Source organism: Acomys russatus, chromosome 12 (assembly GCF_903995435.1).
Source record: "Acomys russatus chromosome 12, mAcoRus1.1, whole genome shotgun sequence".
NCBI lineage: Eukaryota > Metazoa > Chordata > Mammalia > Rodentia > Muridae > Acomys > Acomys russatus.
The window spans coordinates 1,686,759-1,703,097 of record NC_067148.1 but is presented as its reverse complement, the minus strand read 5'-3'; the positions used below and the strand labels follow the sequence as shown (position 1 = coordinate 1,703,097).

The following is a 16,339-nucleotide window of genomic DNA, read 5'->3' as shown; positions in this document are numbered from 1 at the left end:
TTTGGTTCTTTCTTCTTTTATGCTTTTTTAAACTGACGAAAGCTAAGAATATTTATAAATTCATATTGTACTTCTTAGGGACACAAAGGTCTTGAAGGCCCCAAAGGTGAAGTTGGAGCAACTGGTGCTAAGGTATTTGTTCAACACTAAGCTGACTTATGGTACAGTACCAATTCAGTTGCTGTGAGCAGCTTTTGAAGAGGCAGTAATATATACAAAAGAGAGTTTTAAACAAATGACCTTCTAGCCATTATTTCTTCCCCCAAAATATTTGTTTATATATGTAGAGAAAATAGCACAAATGTATCTAGGAATCTGTAATAGGAAAACATTAATCTGAGATACATGCATGGGAAAATGTTTTAAAACTTTTATTTATAAATTTCCTAAGAAAATAATCTAGTGACTTCTAACATTTAAAAATTTTATTTGGGATGTGTTAGACACATAAGTGCCCACTAACTGGAGGTGTCAATTTATATCCATCATCCTTAAATCCCCAACTTTAGACTTCATTTCTTCGATGATTACATTTTCATTTAATTTTTAAGAAAAGATAGTAAAGATAAAATTCTGAGGTCTTCCTTTGAAACCAACATTTTTGAAATGTACTCTTTGAAGCTGTGTCTTTCAAATCATGCATACATGGAACAGTGATTTGGTAACTATATTTATATTTCTCACTCTGTGATGTATTCTCACCTCCGCTTTAGGGTGAAGCTGGCCCCACTGGTCCAATGGGTGCTATGGGTCCTCTGGTAAGCATTACATTCCTTATTTCTTTATTTTTTTCTGATTACAATAATAAAATGTTCAAATAAAAAGGCATATGTAGATAGTAAATAATCCTGGACAGTAGCCGATAGGAAAACAATCAAAGAGATTTGGGTGCTTCATCTGCAAGGTCGCCCTTCCAGGAGTCACTGCTTTCTTGCTTTTCAAATGCTCTTACTTTTAGCACAGTAATAAAAAATTACTCTAATCTATTTAGATTTTTTCTTTTATTATGTTTTAAAGACATATACATTTCTATTATTACACAAAAATAAAATAAACTATATACAGCAGGAAGAACCACAAAACAATCAGGAATTATACAAATGTTACATTTAGAGTGATTTGGCAATTTGCATTTAGCAAACTCAAAGTAAAACATCCAGGTTAAGTAAAATCTATCACATCAGGGTTTTCATATCCATAGACACAGATATTTTCACATCCAATTTGCTCCTTTTAATGTTGCTTTTATGTCAAGTATATTATTTCATAGATCTCTTTACTTTTATCTATATTTTGTCTAAATTGGATGGGACAGTAAAACAAATCTACCCTAGAACTCATGTTGGATGCCTCAGAAGACTTCTTTCTGTCTTACTTGTAGGGACCAAGAGGAATGCCAGGAGAGCGGGGAAGACTTGGGCCACAGGGTGCTCCTGTAAGTACACCTGAGTCATGTATTATTGAGAAATAGGTTCAACTTTCTTTTGTAGTTATGTTTTATTGGATATGCATATAACTTTAAGGTGGGATTATTTTTATTTTGAAATAAATTTCAAGTTTGAAATACTAGGCAGCATGCCCTCACATTCTAAAGGTGTGGAGGGATTCTGCAGAGCACCTTCCTCAGGTTCAGTCATCACTACCCTTTTGGTCTGTTCTCCATTACGCCTTCCCAAAGGCCTGAGATAGCTATTCTATGCTTAGCCCATTTCTTTCCTCGACATGCTGTCTCCGCTCATTGTTGGAGACAACGCTTAACATTGGCACAACTACAGCAAGCCAGAGTGATCTCTCCTCCATCTAAGGCCTACTGGTCAGTGAGAAATCCAGTTTAAATTGTCTAATTCAGAGTCTGCGCCTCATAGCCCATTTGACACCAGTGGACTTTGGGTCTGGGGCCAGTTTTCCTAGACTATAACTTGAAAGCTGTGACTTTTATTTGGGAAATTGAAGGGGAATACAGGTAGAAAGTATACTCATAAAAGAATGAACAAATCAAGCAGGCATTGAAAGAAAAAGCTGGATGGTGTTCCAATAACAACCGAGACCTCTGTAAACAGCAGGAAATTATCGGCCTCTGTAGATGTGACCGACCAAAGGGAAGAATTGCCACAATTTCCAGGGAGAGTTTCAGTTGCAGCCTTCAGCAGACGCTATCCCAGCTGATTCAGTGTACCTTTCTGAGCTATTCTATCCTGATGGAGACCTGTGTGAACCCCACAGAATCCACTTGAACTTAATTTATGTTTGTGCCTCTTCTGTTGTAGTTATTTTGTTTGTTTGTTTGTTTGCAAAAACACTTGTCATAGGAGTTAATCTGACCAGTAAAAGGACAAGATGCTCAAACTGCTGTTGTTTCTGAATTTACATGACATAGGATGATGCAGTTATGTAAAGAGAATTAGATCCATTTTATTTTCTAAATCTTGACTTTTAAGTGTTGTTTGTTTTCTTGCTTTTACTGACACAAGGGTAAATATGTTTTTCCTTACCTTATCTGCTTTGTATGAACTCATGTCTTTGAAGCCATCAGTTCAGTGGCACTTGTTATTAGTTAGCCTTAATATTTTCTTCAATATTTTCAGTAGAAATTGTTTGAGAAATAAAAGAATTATAAAAAAAAATACTCTGGAAGGTGACATTCTCTTTCTATTTTTAAAATTTCCCCTTCTTTTTAAAATTAGGGACAACGAGGTGCCCATGGTATGCCTGGAAAACCCGGACCAATGGTGAGTTACATTGTTTTCATATTAACTAATTAATTAATCCATTGTTCACTTGTAATCCATAAATCATTATTTATTTCATCTATTTGTTTCTTTATTCATCTTTTTTTTTATGTAGACATTTACAGAACACCATTGTGTTCTACATATCTGGGGTAAAAGCACGACAACCACAGGTCTGATTTGTGAAAGCTGGATATTAGTTAATATGTAGAGTGAATTTGAAATACAGGAACATACAGGGAGATATGCTAAATCTAAAGTAGATGAGATATCTAAATAAACAATTAAAAAGGAATCGTTATCAAACAACTTGAGTTGTTGATATATAAAATGGCACGAGTGGCCGGGTGTGTTGGCACTCGCCTGTAATCCTAGCACTCAATTATTTCTAATAGCTGGTTGATATATGTTTCCGGAGATGTAAAGCAATTGATCTTTATGTAAATTTTAAAATAAGATTGCATCATTTTTACTGGTTCTTTAGGTCTATAGTATTGTCATCTTGACTTTCAAAGGGGTGCTATGTTTCATTTACAGTTAAGATGGTTATTCACAAAATACACTCCATAGAATAGTGTCATGATTAAATAGCTTATGGGGACTTTTTTCTTGTTGAAAGAGTAAAAGTGAATCTAAGCATCCCCACAAGATAAATTGTATTAGTATAACAAAATATCAGTAAAGTGAGGGAGAGAACAGAGGGAGATCTTTTGATTACATGAGCTAATTTCAAAGTTTTGATTTTTTTTCATATTCCCAAAGTGAAATAGAAAGATATTAATCAAAATTCTTGACCTCAAGCAACTTTCTCATTTTTGTTACCCATAAAAGTAAAATGAAATATAGGACAATAAACATATACTCAGAAATGATTTTATTAATTCAAAACTCATGAAATCAAAACATACTATTGAAAGAACTGGGGTAATTTATCACTGTCCATACCCTTTAACCTAGCTTACTCTGATGACTTCAGCTGTGCATGCTTTTCCAAACATTGGAATTGTTAAATAACATGTGCTAGTGCCTTATCACAATGATTCTAGGACTTTATTTGTACAGAATAGAAGATTAGATTTTGCTATAAAATATACCTGTTCAATAATTGTCCTTGTTACTTGATTAACATAGACAAACCAAAGCTTATCCCTTAAGAAATAATTATTTTGAGTTGTGATTCATTAACTATACATAGTACAGCTAAAAAATTCATGCTTTTTAATGATATTTCTTTATATTATATGTAGGAGTATTTTGCTTAATATGTGTATGTCCACCATATATATACATACTTGGTATCCAGATGGTTGAGAGCTGTCATGCGGGTGCTGGGAACTTAAACTCAGGTCTTCTGCAAAAGCAGCAAGTAATATTTGCGCTGAGCCATCTCTTCAACCTTAGAAAGTTAACTCTTATGGTTGATACCATTGGATACATATCTTAGCACTACTTTAGGCCAATGCTAAATGATATTGGTAATATAATCAATTCGTCCTTTATTATGTACAGATTGTTTATATTTTTTAAATACATATTTTTCCTCAAACTCAGAAAATGACATCATTATATATTAATTAAAAATATGTGATTTCTTTACCATTATTTTCCTTAGGGTCCCCTTGGGATACCTGGCTCTTCTGGTTTTCCAGGAAATCCTGGAATGAAGGTAAGTTAGTAACAGCAGTTGATGAGTGAAGGGCATTCAGTAATTGAAGAGTGTGGTAATTATTCTTAAGAAGAGAAAAAGGCTAGAGTAGTATGTTCATGGTTCTTATGCAAAGGAACTTAAAAAAGAGAGGGTAAAATGAAAGCTGTTATATAATGTGCCATTAAAGGAAAGTTACTTTTGTCAGAGTCACTCCCCACTCTCCATACAACTGTGGAGAATGTCCTGTCTATTGCCTAGATCTGAGTAGGGGTTCAATGTTTACTGCATGTATTGTGTTTGGTTGATGCAGTAGTTTGAGCAGATCCCCCTGTGTCCAGATCCACCAATCATGATGCTCTTCTTGTAGGTTTCTAGGATGCTCTAGATCCTTCTATTTCCCCATTCTCCTATACTTCTCTCACCTGGAGTCCCAATAGGAGGACTTACTCTGACATGAACTCTGTTGTCCCATATTTGACCACTTCCCCTTGGTGGGGAGACCTGGTGGCACTCAGAGAAGGAATAGGCAGGCTACCAAGATGAGACTTGATAGGCTGTGACCATATGGTGGGGGAGGAGGTTCCCTTCTGTTAAAGACCTAGGGGAGAGGAATAGGGTGAAAGAGGGAGGGAGGGAGGAACTGGAAGAGACAAGCAAGGGGATAACAATTGAGATATAATCTGAATAAATTAATTTTTAAAAGGAAAGTTACTTACAGCCATATAATTGGAATCTATAAACAGATTTTTTTAAATGGCTGTAAGAAAAAGCATCTTTGAAGGGAATGGACACTCTGTTCTTGGATAGAGTGTGGAAAATAATCAATAGCAGACTGTTTTAAACAATAGGTAGTTAAAATAAATGAGATCGTGCCAAAAATGGTTGCTCTGTCATAACATGCTGACCATTACTCTGGCCCTGCCTGCCCAAGCCCTCATTATGTGAACAGGGAGGACACTTGGCTTTGCTTGTGGGAATGGATTAAAGCATTCTGTACAGATTGTATTGTCACATTTTGTTCTTTGGGAGAAAGTCAAAGATTATAGGAGGAGGACATTAACATTATACTGGCCAAATCACAAGTAAATTCAACACACTAATTCTAAATTGTGAGGCACCGGATTTAATTTTCCCTTACCCCAGCAGTTGCAGATATGACTACATCGGGAGCTTCCTTGTGTCTCCCTTTCCAATAGAACTCTTCTTAAGATTACTTGTGATGATCTGTGTAAATCCTTTTTGTAGGGACAGACCCAGCAATATCGTGTAGGATCATGATTTCTGTAGCTACACTAAGACTGAATTTGAATTTAGAAATTGAAAGAAACTGACATTTTAAATATTCTTTGAAATGTAAGAATCATTTAGGCAAATGATTCTTCAAGCTGGAAACTTTAAGCTGAAGTCTTATGTCATTTCAGTAACTAGCCTGTGCTTTCACTGAAAACCTTTTTGCTCCTTTAGGAGTGTTATCCCTCCAAATCCTGCAGTACTGTCCCCCTTCCTCCTGCTCTTCCATCTACTCATCCTTCTTTTCCTGTTCCTGATTCTTTGATGTAATACTGGCTGTTATTCTTCCGCTTCCCCTCTCTTGTCCTCCTCTTCCTCTCTTTTCTGATACTGCAGTTCAAACCTATGGCCTCCCAGATTTAAGCAGATATCTACTGTTGTGTTCTACTTCCATCCTGAAGTTGAAAATTTAATATAATTGACTCTTGACCCAACCTCCTGCCATGTCCTTATGTAAACATAAGACAATACTCTCATGCTTCCATTGGACTTCCCATGCTTAAGTTGAGTGCTGACTAGGAAAACAAGGGAAGGATGCTCACTGAGCCTTGGTCTATGAGATAGCAGAAAGGAGTTTTTTCTCACTCCACCTGCAGTTGGACATTAATTCAGCTTCTCTAGCAACTTACACCCCTGGCTACTCGTGACCTGCCCAGGTGTCCTGCACATTGGTGGGACTCATTTTTAGCTATTGAATCCCTCTTAATAAAACTTAAACATGTAGTAAGTTGTGCACATCTCAGAATTTATTTCACTGTCTTTATTTGCTCCCTTTCTCATCATAACATACATGGGTCCGAGGTGTTGGCCGTTTCTCTAAGATAACACCATGGTTTCTGACTGTATATAGATCAACTTTCACATGCAGTCATTTGCACTTCAGTGAAGGGTGGCAGGAATTTAGTATGTTTCGTTACTATAGTTGGCCTCCTAAAGCTTATGATTTTGGTTTTCTTAGTTCCTCTAAGATATCCTGCATAATATGCAGGATAAAATACAGGAGCCAAGCTTGAATTTCAGAAGAATGTAGGAAAAGCTTATGGTAGAAATGTGTCTCAAAATTGCATAGAACAAACTCACCACTGATTTTACTATGAGCCAAACGTTACCGGAATATGAGGTATTTGGATCTGGTGTCTTGATTGTCCTGTGAAGTAAAGGTTACCGTGGCCCTTTGCTCCGTTAAGACTGCTATTATTTTAATGTCTGCTAGTTCCTGGAAAGGAAAGTGTTACTTATTTGTTAATGCATTGAGGTTTTGCTTTTACGGCCAGAAGTCATCAAATTTATTAACCACTTCCAAAGCAGGTGTTTTCCATCTTATAGAGTGAATATTTCTTTGAAGGTCAATAGTGAACTTCTACTAAGTCAAAGCACATCCTGTACCTGAAAGATGACTTTTCATATTGCTTCTATGAAAAAGAAACTAATTCTTGTCACTAAATGATATTATGGAATTTCATGTGTAATTTTATGGTGAGTTTAAACCATGCAAAGAGTTGCTGAGCCTGTAATACATTTTAGCTATAAAATAGTGTTGAATTGGGGGTACATTTGGAAACCTTCTGCTGCCTTTTGTGTTTCAATCAAGCTTTAATTGTGCAGTTCCTAGCCAGGCTTTAAATGTCCAGGTTTATACAGAAAAGAACCGAACCCCTAGTAGCTTCAGGTATTTAGAAAATGAAAATGAGGGACTCCAAATATGCAGTCTCCTTTACATCACAATACTAGTATTTTACTTAAGTTTACACTTTCTTTTCCATCCCTTTAGGGAGAAGCAGGTCCTACTGGGGCCCGAGGCCCTGAGGGTCCTCAGGGGCAAAGAGGTGAAACTGGGCCGCCTGGTCCAGCTGGCTCTCATGGTCTTCCTGTAAGTGCCTAACATACATACGATCTAGCCCAGAAAGATGTTCATTTATTATATTTTATTATATTATTATCCATTGTGTCAGATGTAGCTTAATATTTCAAAAAATGTTTCATGCAATTTTCAGGGTGCAATGGGAACTGACGGTACGCCTGGTGCTAAAGGCCCCACAGTAAGTAGCAGATTTTATGTCAGGTGATTTTCAAAGGGATGGAACCCTTGGCTCTCGATTGCTATTGAGGTCTGTGCTCACCATGTCACCCTTGCTGTTGGCAGGGCTCTGCTGGAACCTCGGGTCCTCTTGGCTTGTCAGGGCCCCCTGGGTCTCCTGGCCCTCAGGGCAGCACTGGACCTCAGGGAATCCGAGGACAACCGGTAATGTCTCTTAATGATTGTTTAAATGTTTTCAGATTTTTGTGTAATTATATCATTTCCCCATTTTTTTTCCTCCCTCCAAACCCTCCCAAACCCTCCTGGCTGTCTTACAAATTCATGGCCTCTTTTTCCATTAATTGTTCATACATATGCATGCTGGGCATGGGAGACCATCTTTGTAATCCTAGGGTTGGCAGGTGGAGACAGGCACACAAGTGTCTATTCACCCTTAAACTAATACTCTTCTTTCTCCACATGAATATGCACACATAAAATTGCATTTCATTATTAATTCAAGATAGACTCAGCTGCCTATTCATTGCACCTAGTTAGAGCAGAAGGGACCGCCTGAATCCCCCCACTCCTTTTAACTATTCATATTTTATTTTAGGGTGACCCAGGAGTTCCAGGTTTCAAAGGAGAAGCTGGACCAAAGGGGGAACCAGTAAGGCTTCAGTATTTTAATTATAAAAGTATAGCTATTTAATAGCAGTGGGATAAAATAATTAACATTTAAAAATTATTTTTACTGTCTTCATTAGATAAGTTTCTTAACTTTTCCTTGGTGAATGACTTTTCCTGAAACCCATCCTTCTGCTTTAATAGGGGCCACATGGTATTCAGGGTCCCATTGGCCCACCTGGTGAAGAAGGCAAAAGAGGTCCCCGAGGTGATCCAGGCACAGTTGGCCCTCCAGGACCAATGGGAGAAAGGGTAAACTGGAATAATAAAATTCAGTTTTTATTTCCTCTCCTATATATGTGTTTTAGGAGGTTGTATGAGTAAATTTGTGAATAGACAGAGAACATTAAGTAATTAAGAGATGGTACAGACGCTTTACAGGGTCTAGTATTTTTATCTCTATGGAGAAAGAGTCCAAGGGTCTATGTAGGCTTCACTCATCTGTTCAGCAAACATTGGCTGACAAATACAAGCCAGCTAGAGCTGTTCATGGTTGGGACACCACAGTGAACAGGAAACTTGTGGTCCTAATATTCATGTGGGCTGTAGTGAACAGGTTTATATAATTGGGTGGTGAACAATGAGTCAACAGGTAAATAAAACACATTTTAATAAGTCCCCAATGTAGCATTAAATAATTGACAACAGAGGAGAGGAGCCGTGAGTGTAGAGCTGATAGGTGCTAGTTTAGGTGGTAGGCGGTGCAAGCAGGCACAGGAAAGGACAGCAGTTTGGATGAGACTGAAAGATAAGAAGCCTGCAATGGAACATTCAGTTCTCAACACACGAGGCAAGAAAGGTCTCGCTAGTTTTAAATAATAGCAAAGCTTTCGTATCAGTGGGTATAGGAAAGCAGACCAGAAGGGAAAATGTTAATTTATATTTGTAGAGTTTTCGTGAAAGCCATGGTCTTTTCCTGCAAGATAACACAAAACATACTATCGTTGGCATTTTGATCACTATACACAGTGATTTTTGCTTCCTGTACCTATGTATTTGTTTTTATGTGTTTATTTTATGATAGATTATTAGATAATTTCTTTTGGAAGCTTTGGTCACTGTTTGTGTTCGTCAAACTTTCAATTAATTTTTTCTAAGAAGATTATTTTCTCTATACTTATCATTTGCTGCGCTAACTTGATTAGTACACTGAAAATCCGATACCAAAAATAAAACCTTTCTCTAGATACGTGAAACAATGATAAGCAGCATCTCAAAACTGCATTTTTGTCCATTGTAGGGTGCTCCTGGCAACCGTGGTTTTCCAGGGTCTGATGGTTTACCTGGGCCGAAGGTAAGATCAGAGCAAGGCTAACATTTCCGTACTGGGGATGCGTCTCTGGCAGGTATTGGGCCTAACTCCAAAATTATCTTGCCTGTTTTTTTTTTTTTTTTTCTTTTTGAGCATGAGGGAGTTGTGGGAGATAGATGTTGGTTTGAATAATAATATGAGGCCTTGCTTCCAGACTTTCCAGGGTCACTTCTGAGAACAGAAGGTTGTAGAACTTTAGAATGGATGATGTAGCTTTTAGATAAAATTTAAACTCTAAAATTCTTTCCGTATTGCAAATGAGGTTATGATTTCAGCTTTCTTCAGTGGTTGATAATTTTCATAGGGAATACAAGTTAGAATAAAACATTTAGTGACAGTGTTTTCAAATACATCTTTGTCACACCTTTGACAAAACGCTGCATATTAATGTGTATTTGAAACATAACAAACTTAACCTCTCGTTGCTTTAATTCTGCCCTGTGTGTTTTCTGTCTAATAGGGTGCTCAGGGAGAGCGCGGTCCAGTGGGTTCTTCGGGGCCGAAAGGAGGCCAGGGAGACCCAGGACGTCCAGGTGAGCCTGGGCTTCCCGGTGCTCGGGTAAGTAGCCAGCAGCTTATGCTGTATCAACACCCAACTACCTCCAGAGTCTTTATGTTTCATTTACTATTTTTATATTTAGCTTGTTTTACAACATAAAGCCTTGTTTTAATAGTTATGCGTGGATGAATTATTTTTAAAATGCTGTTATACTATTTTTGACGTCTACAAAACATACAGTAATTTCTAAAAGACCCTTTTTAAAGGAGTATATATAAATAGCTTTACCCCCCCGTTATGGGAACATTATCTATTTGTAAACATTTACAGTTTCTGAATTTCACACTAAAAATAACTTGCTGACCTTTGGTAAAGAAAATTCTTGTTTCAATTCAAGAAAATGTCATTTAAATTTTTATTATAATTCTGTAATTGCCCCTCTATTTAATTGTTCACAATAAAATATTGTTGATTTTTATTTGTTCATTCATTTGTTTGTTTGTTTCTGTTTAAATTCTCCTTCAACTGCTGTTCAGAAGCAAATTAACAGTTGATTTTTCATTGCCAGGGCCTGACAGGAAATCCTGGTGTTCAAGGTCCTGAAGGGAAACTTGGGCCTTTGGTAAGTAATTTAAATAATTCTATCACTATTAACATTTTCCAGTCGAGGTGTAAGTTATATTAATTTATCCTGTGAATGGTGGTCATCATATTTTTAAGTGCCCTCTAGTAGCAACTTTGTAGAATTTATGGAATTTCAAATTGAACAAAATATAAGTTAAATTTTCTTGATTAGATGTTTGAAATTTAAATTACTTCAGTGAAAAAATTTAAGTTGTATTTTAATACTGTTAAATATTGCACTTTTACACGTTTTAGAAGTAAGTATGTTATCGGCTTGTGTACCCTGAGTCTTTTCTTTATAATGTAGTGTAAAATAGAAAGTTTAAATGTTCAAGACCACAAATCATAGTAAATGACAGAAAAAAAGGTCTGTCCCTTAACATGAGAGGGCCAGCAGATGATGACAATGAGGCTTATGAGTGGAGCAAAATTAGAATATCTGTTTGAAATGTTCAAAGTATCCCAGAGCTTAAAAAAAATTCAATTTTTTCATTAGCTAAGATAGAAACATAAAAAATTAAAATTTAGTTAAAATTACTTTTATGGTTAGCCAAGGCAGGTGACAACTGTGGGTAGAGCAGTGCTTAGAAACTGCTTTTACTCAACTAACCTTCCTGCTGTCAACCCTGCAGGGCGCTCCCGGGGAAGATGGTCGGCCAGGTCCTCCAGGGTCCATTGGCATCAGAGGGCAGCCTGGAAGCATGGGCCTTCCAGGCCCTAAAGGTAGCAGTGTGAGTACCACAAACAATATTTAATAGCCCACTGAAACCCTCAGTTGGAGACGTAGGTATGCTTCTTGAATTGAATGATTTTAGAATAGCATCCATTTATTCTCTAGGGTGACCTTGGAAAACCAGGAGAAGCTGGGAATGCTGGCGTGCCTGGGCAAAGGGTAAACATCTATTTTCTGATATTGAATAAAAAAAGATACAAAATCATCCAAATTATGATTCAATACCTAAAATGTTCATGTGATCCTAGGGGGCTCCTGGTAAAGATGGAGAAGTTGGTCCTTCAGGTCCAGTGGGACCCCCGGTACGTGACTTTCTTCGATGACGTTGTACATTGCATTTTTCATTATTTCTCCAAGACTCCTCACAAATAAGTTTCAGGAAAATAGAATGAGGAAATAAGACACTGAAGAAGAATTTCAGCCTTTTCTTTTTCATTTTATTCCTGTGATGTACTCTTTTTTGGGTAAAGAGATTGATCTATTTTCAAACTGTAAAATGGCATCTAGTTGCAAAGGCAACTCTAGCATTTTTGTTACTATAGTTGAAGATTATATCAATTAAGGAAAATAGTGTTTGAAAATGTTTATAATGTATTCTACTTAGAATGTATAAATGCAGAATTATTCTTAGATTCTGATCATGTATCTTATGGAAAGGTATTTAATTTGGCCGATTTTGAAAAAAAAATGGTGTTCATCTTTTGATTCTAAGTTTTTATGCTCAGATTTTTAAAATTGCTTTTCTTTATTATTGTTATTTTAAAATATATATTACTAATTTATACATATTACATCTCAGTTGTTATCCCATCCCTTGTATCCTCCCATTCCTCCTTACTCCCCTCCCCTATGACTGTGACTGAGGGGGACCTCCTCCCCTGTATATGCTCATAGGGTATCAAGTCTTTTCTTGGTAGCCTGCTATCTTTCCTCTGAGTGCCACCAGGTCTCCCCATCAAGGGAACATGGTCAAATATGGGGCACCAGAGTTTGTGTGGAAGTCAGACTCCACTCTCCACTCAACTGTAAAGAATGTCCATTGGTTAGATGTGGGTAGGGGTTTGTAGTTTACTGCACATATTGTCCTTGGCTGGTGCCATAGTTTGAGCAGGACCCCTAATAAAATTGGTTTTGAAAGATGTTTTGACATTTAGTTTTCATGAGTCAGTTAACAGTACCTTCTTTACCATTTTATCTTAAAATGCAATGAGTAGAAATGAACTTCAATAGAAATACAACCTTTTGAATTAGTGTAGAAAATAATGGGTTTTATGTTTGAACTCAAAACAACAACAAACCATGCTGAATTTCTTTACTGGCTTTTTAAATGAAATTTTCTCCCTTTCTAGGACTTCAGGTATTGGCATTTGGTGATTTTTATTACTATTTTATTATCTGGCTAACACGTAAAGTAGGCTGTTGGGAGAAAATAAATGATCAATATTCCTGTTTCATGGAAACAGGGAGCAGACGTAAAGGTGTGGTGGTAGTCATGCGGTTTTTTTCCTCTTTGACTTAGGGACTCGCTGGAGAAAGAGGAGAACAGGGACCTCCAGGCCCTACTGGCTTTCAGGTATGCACTCATTTAGGTTTTAATTTATTCCATGAATTGCTTTTTAAAATACTTTTTTTGTTGTTGTTTAATAATACAGAAAGTAGCCAGCAGCTCACACTTGCACTTCAACTAGTTGGAAGACTGAATTGGCAGGTGGCTGGGAGTACACATGCATACATGTGCATGGTAGAATGAGATGCTGTATGTATGAGTATGTATGCATACATGTGCATGATAGAATGAGATCCTGTATGTATGAATATGTATGTGTACATGTGCATGATAGAATGAGATCCTGTATGCATGAGTATGTATGCGGACATGTACATGATAGAATGAGATGCTGTATGTATGAGTATGTATGTGTACATGTGCATGATGGAATGAGATGCTGTATGTATGAGTATGTATGTGTACATGTGCATGATAGAATGAGATTCTGTATGTATGAGTATGTATGTGTACATGTGCATGGTAGAATGAGATTCTGTATGCATGAGTGTGTATGCGTACATGTGCATGATGGAATGAGATTCTGTATGTATGAATATGTATGTGTACATGTGCATGATAGAATGAGATCATGTATGTATGAGTATGTATGCGTACATGTGCATGATGGAATGAGATTCTGTATGTATGAGTATGTATGTGTACATGTGCATGATAGAATGAGATGCTGTATGTATGAGTATGTATGTGCATTTGCATGAAGGTTGAATGTAAACTATTTGGTATTGGTTGCTGTCAATCACTAGTTTTGTCACTTTTGTTTAGGGACTTCCTGGGACTCCAGGGCCTCCTGGAGAAGGTGGAAAGTCAGGTGATCAAGTAAGTTTTTAAATAATAACACCAAAAGTACAAATTGGTGGATTATAACATCATCTTTTAAGGATAGGCTCAGTTTGTTTATTTGTTTTCTGTTCAACAATTTAGTTATGTTCAATGTACAGGTGAAGGAACTCAGATATTGCTCAACTTCCCCCAAATGACTCAGCTCATATTATCTGAACTGCTTCCTAACTTTACAACTCTCATGGTTCTTATGTAGCTTATGCTACACAATTTTAAGGGATGATTCACATTCTGCAATGGATATAAACATTTTATTGGCACAGAGCTTTGCTCTTTTATCTTTGAGGGGTTAAGTTCTTTATCACCATTCAATAAACATTTGCTGAACATTCTGTGTACTTGGCTCTATTAAGCACTGGACCTCCTCAGCTGAACAAATTGATCATGGACTATATGGCTCTATATTTCCAAAAGTAGGACAGAGTGAGAGGGAGGAAGGGAGGGAGGCATAGAAGGAGGGAGGAGGGAGGGAGGGAGAGAGAGAAGGGAGGGACAGAGAGGGGAGAGGGTATAGAGAAAATAAGGGAAAGAGAGGGGAAAGAGGGGAGAGGGGAGAGAGAGAGAGAGAGAGAGAGAGAGAGAGAGAGAGAGAGAGAGAGAGAGAGAATAGGAAATCAGTATAATTGAATGATTTAAATGGCGCAACAGGGGAGACAGTATGTATAGACTTCATATAGACTTCATGGGACAGGAAGACTTTCCAAAAATAATATTGTATATAATATCTGAAGGATAAATGATGGTTCAGGAAATGGGAATGGCATGTGTAAATACTTGATGCGCAGTTTAAGACACAGTAAAGATGTGTGTCTGAAGTATGGAGCTCAGTAGGAAGTGGCAGAGATGAGGCTGGAGGTGTGAGCCTCCAGGTTAAATTGGGCTTCGTTTGTCCATTCTTAGAGCAAAGGGAAACTGGCAAAAGGCATGTAAGTAAGGAGTGCTACTGCCAGATTTGGGTTTTAAGACTATCATGCTATAGTAAGAACAATGTTCTTCCAAACAAAAATCTGAAAGCAGACTTGATGGAGTTGTCATTAAAAAATAATTCTTCTCTCATACAATACATCCTGTCTGCACCCTCCGCTCCCTCCCTTTCTCCTCGTCCCTCTCCTCTCCCCCAGATCTGCTCTGCCTTCATTTCCTTTCAAAAAAGAGCAGGCCCTCCAGGGGTATCAACAGAAAATAGCATAATAAGTTACAAGACTAGGCACAAACCCTCACATCAAGGCAGGATGAGGCAACCCAGCAGGAGGAAAAGAGTCTCAAGGCAGGCAAAAGAGTCAGAGACACTCCCACCCCACTGTGAGTGGTCCCACAAGAGCACCAAGCTAACGGCCACAGCATGTGAACAGGGGGTGTAGGGCAACCCATGTAGGTCCATGATGGCTGATTCAATCGTTTTGAGTGCTCAAGAGCCCTGCTTACTTGATTCTATGGTCCTTGACCTCTCTGGCTCCTACAATTGTTGTTCCCCCTCTTCCACAGGGTTTTCTGAAGTTGTGAAAGAGAGAAGTTTTGAAATAGTATTACTACTATTTTGAACCCACAGTTCCTAGTGGAACAGTATATATACTTCACACATACACACACACACACACATACACACACACACACACATACACACACACACACACACACTTTACTAAATTCAATACAATTGAAATTTAGTTAGTCAAAATGACCGCTCTTTTGTACTTTTGTATATTATACTCCTACTGTTTAAACATTCTGTAGTAATTTGTTTTTAACAAGACAATATAACTATGTTCTGTTATTGTTGAAAAAATCCTAATATGCTATTTTTGTGAGAAAATATTCTACACATTCTCATTGCCAAAATAAAACAAAACAAAACATCGGACATTTGGGTATAATACAAGTCTTGGTAGAAAAATAAGATACTGTCTCAATTGTAAAAGTATACATATTTTTAATTCCTTAACATTTATTTTAATGGTATGCTATAGAAATTTCGATGTTTGATCTGGAAATATTTTCAATAATACAAGATCTAGATCAACGTTTATCTTCTTTTTTTCAAACCTATGTAGGGTGTTCCAGGAGAGCCTGGAGCCGTTGGCCCATTAGGGCCTCGGGTATGTATTTTCCTTTGTATAATTCATTTTGTTTCCCACTGGCTACAGAACAAAATGAGATCTTTTATCTTAGAGTGTGTTTTATTGTAAATATTAATTTATTCTACTATTTGAAAAATATCTTGTCCTGTGAACATAGGGTATCTTTAATTCCAGTTCATTTCTTGGTACTATATTAAGAGAACCTGAGCCATTAGAATGGCTCCATTACCAAAATTTTGCCAGTAGAAAGCATTTTTATAAAAATATTTTAACTTATTTTAGATTAATATTGATGTTATTTCACATCCTGGT

The 16,339-nt window shown here is 37.2% G+C and overlaps 1 protein-coding gene across 1 annotated transcript in view; it reads left to right on the top strand.

Moving 5' to 3' along the window:
• The window catches only part of Col5a2 (collagen type V alpha 2 chain), a 132,701-nt gene that overhangs the window by 94,894 nt on the left and 21,468 nt on the right, over positions 1–16,339 (top strand). The window contains exons 14-32 of the mRNA XM_051153772.1: positions 79–132; positions 714–758; positions 1,382–1,435; positions 2,685–2,729; positions 4,342–4,395; positions 7,439–7,537; positions 7,662–7,706; positions 7,811–7,909; positions 8,301–8,354; positions 8,516–8,623; positions 9,612–9,665; positions 10,144–10,242; positions 10,751–10,804; positions 11,439–11,537; positions 11,645–11,698; positions 11,788–11,841; positions 13,059–13,112; positions 13,872–13,925; positions 16,001–16,045. Of these exons, the coding sequence (XP_051009729.1) occupies positions 79–132; positions 714–758; positions 1,382–1,435; positions 2,685–2,729; positions 4,342–4,395; positions 7,439–7,537; positions 7,662–7,706; positions 7,811–7,909; positions 8,301–8,354; positions 8,516–8,623; positions 9,612–9,665; positions 10,144–10,242; positions 10,751–10,804; positions 11,439–11,537; positions 11,645–11,698; positions 11,788–11,841; positions 13,059–13,112; positions 13,872–13,925; positions 16,001–16,045 (1,224 nt within the window). The remainder of the gene's footprint in view (positions 1–78; positions 133–713; positions 759–1,381; positions 1,436–2,684; positions 2,730–4,341; positions 4,396–7,438; positions 7,538–7,661; positions 7,707–7,810; positions 7,910–8,300; positions 8,355–8,515; positions 8,624–9,611; positions 9,666–10,143; positions 10,243–10,750; positions 10,805–11,438; positions 11,538–11,644; positions 11,699–11,787; positions 11,842–13,058; positions 13,113–13,871; positions 13,926–16,000; positions 16,046–16,339) is intronic.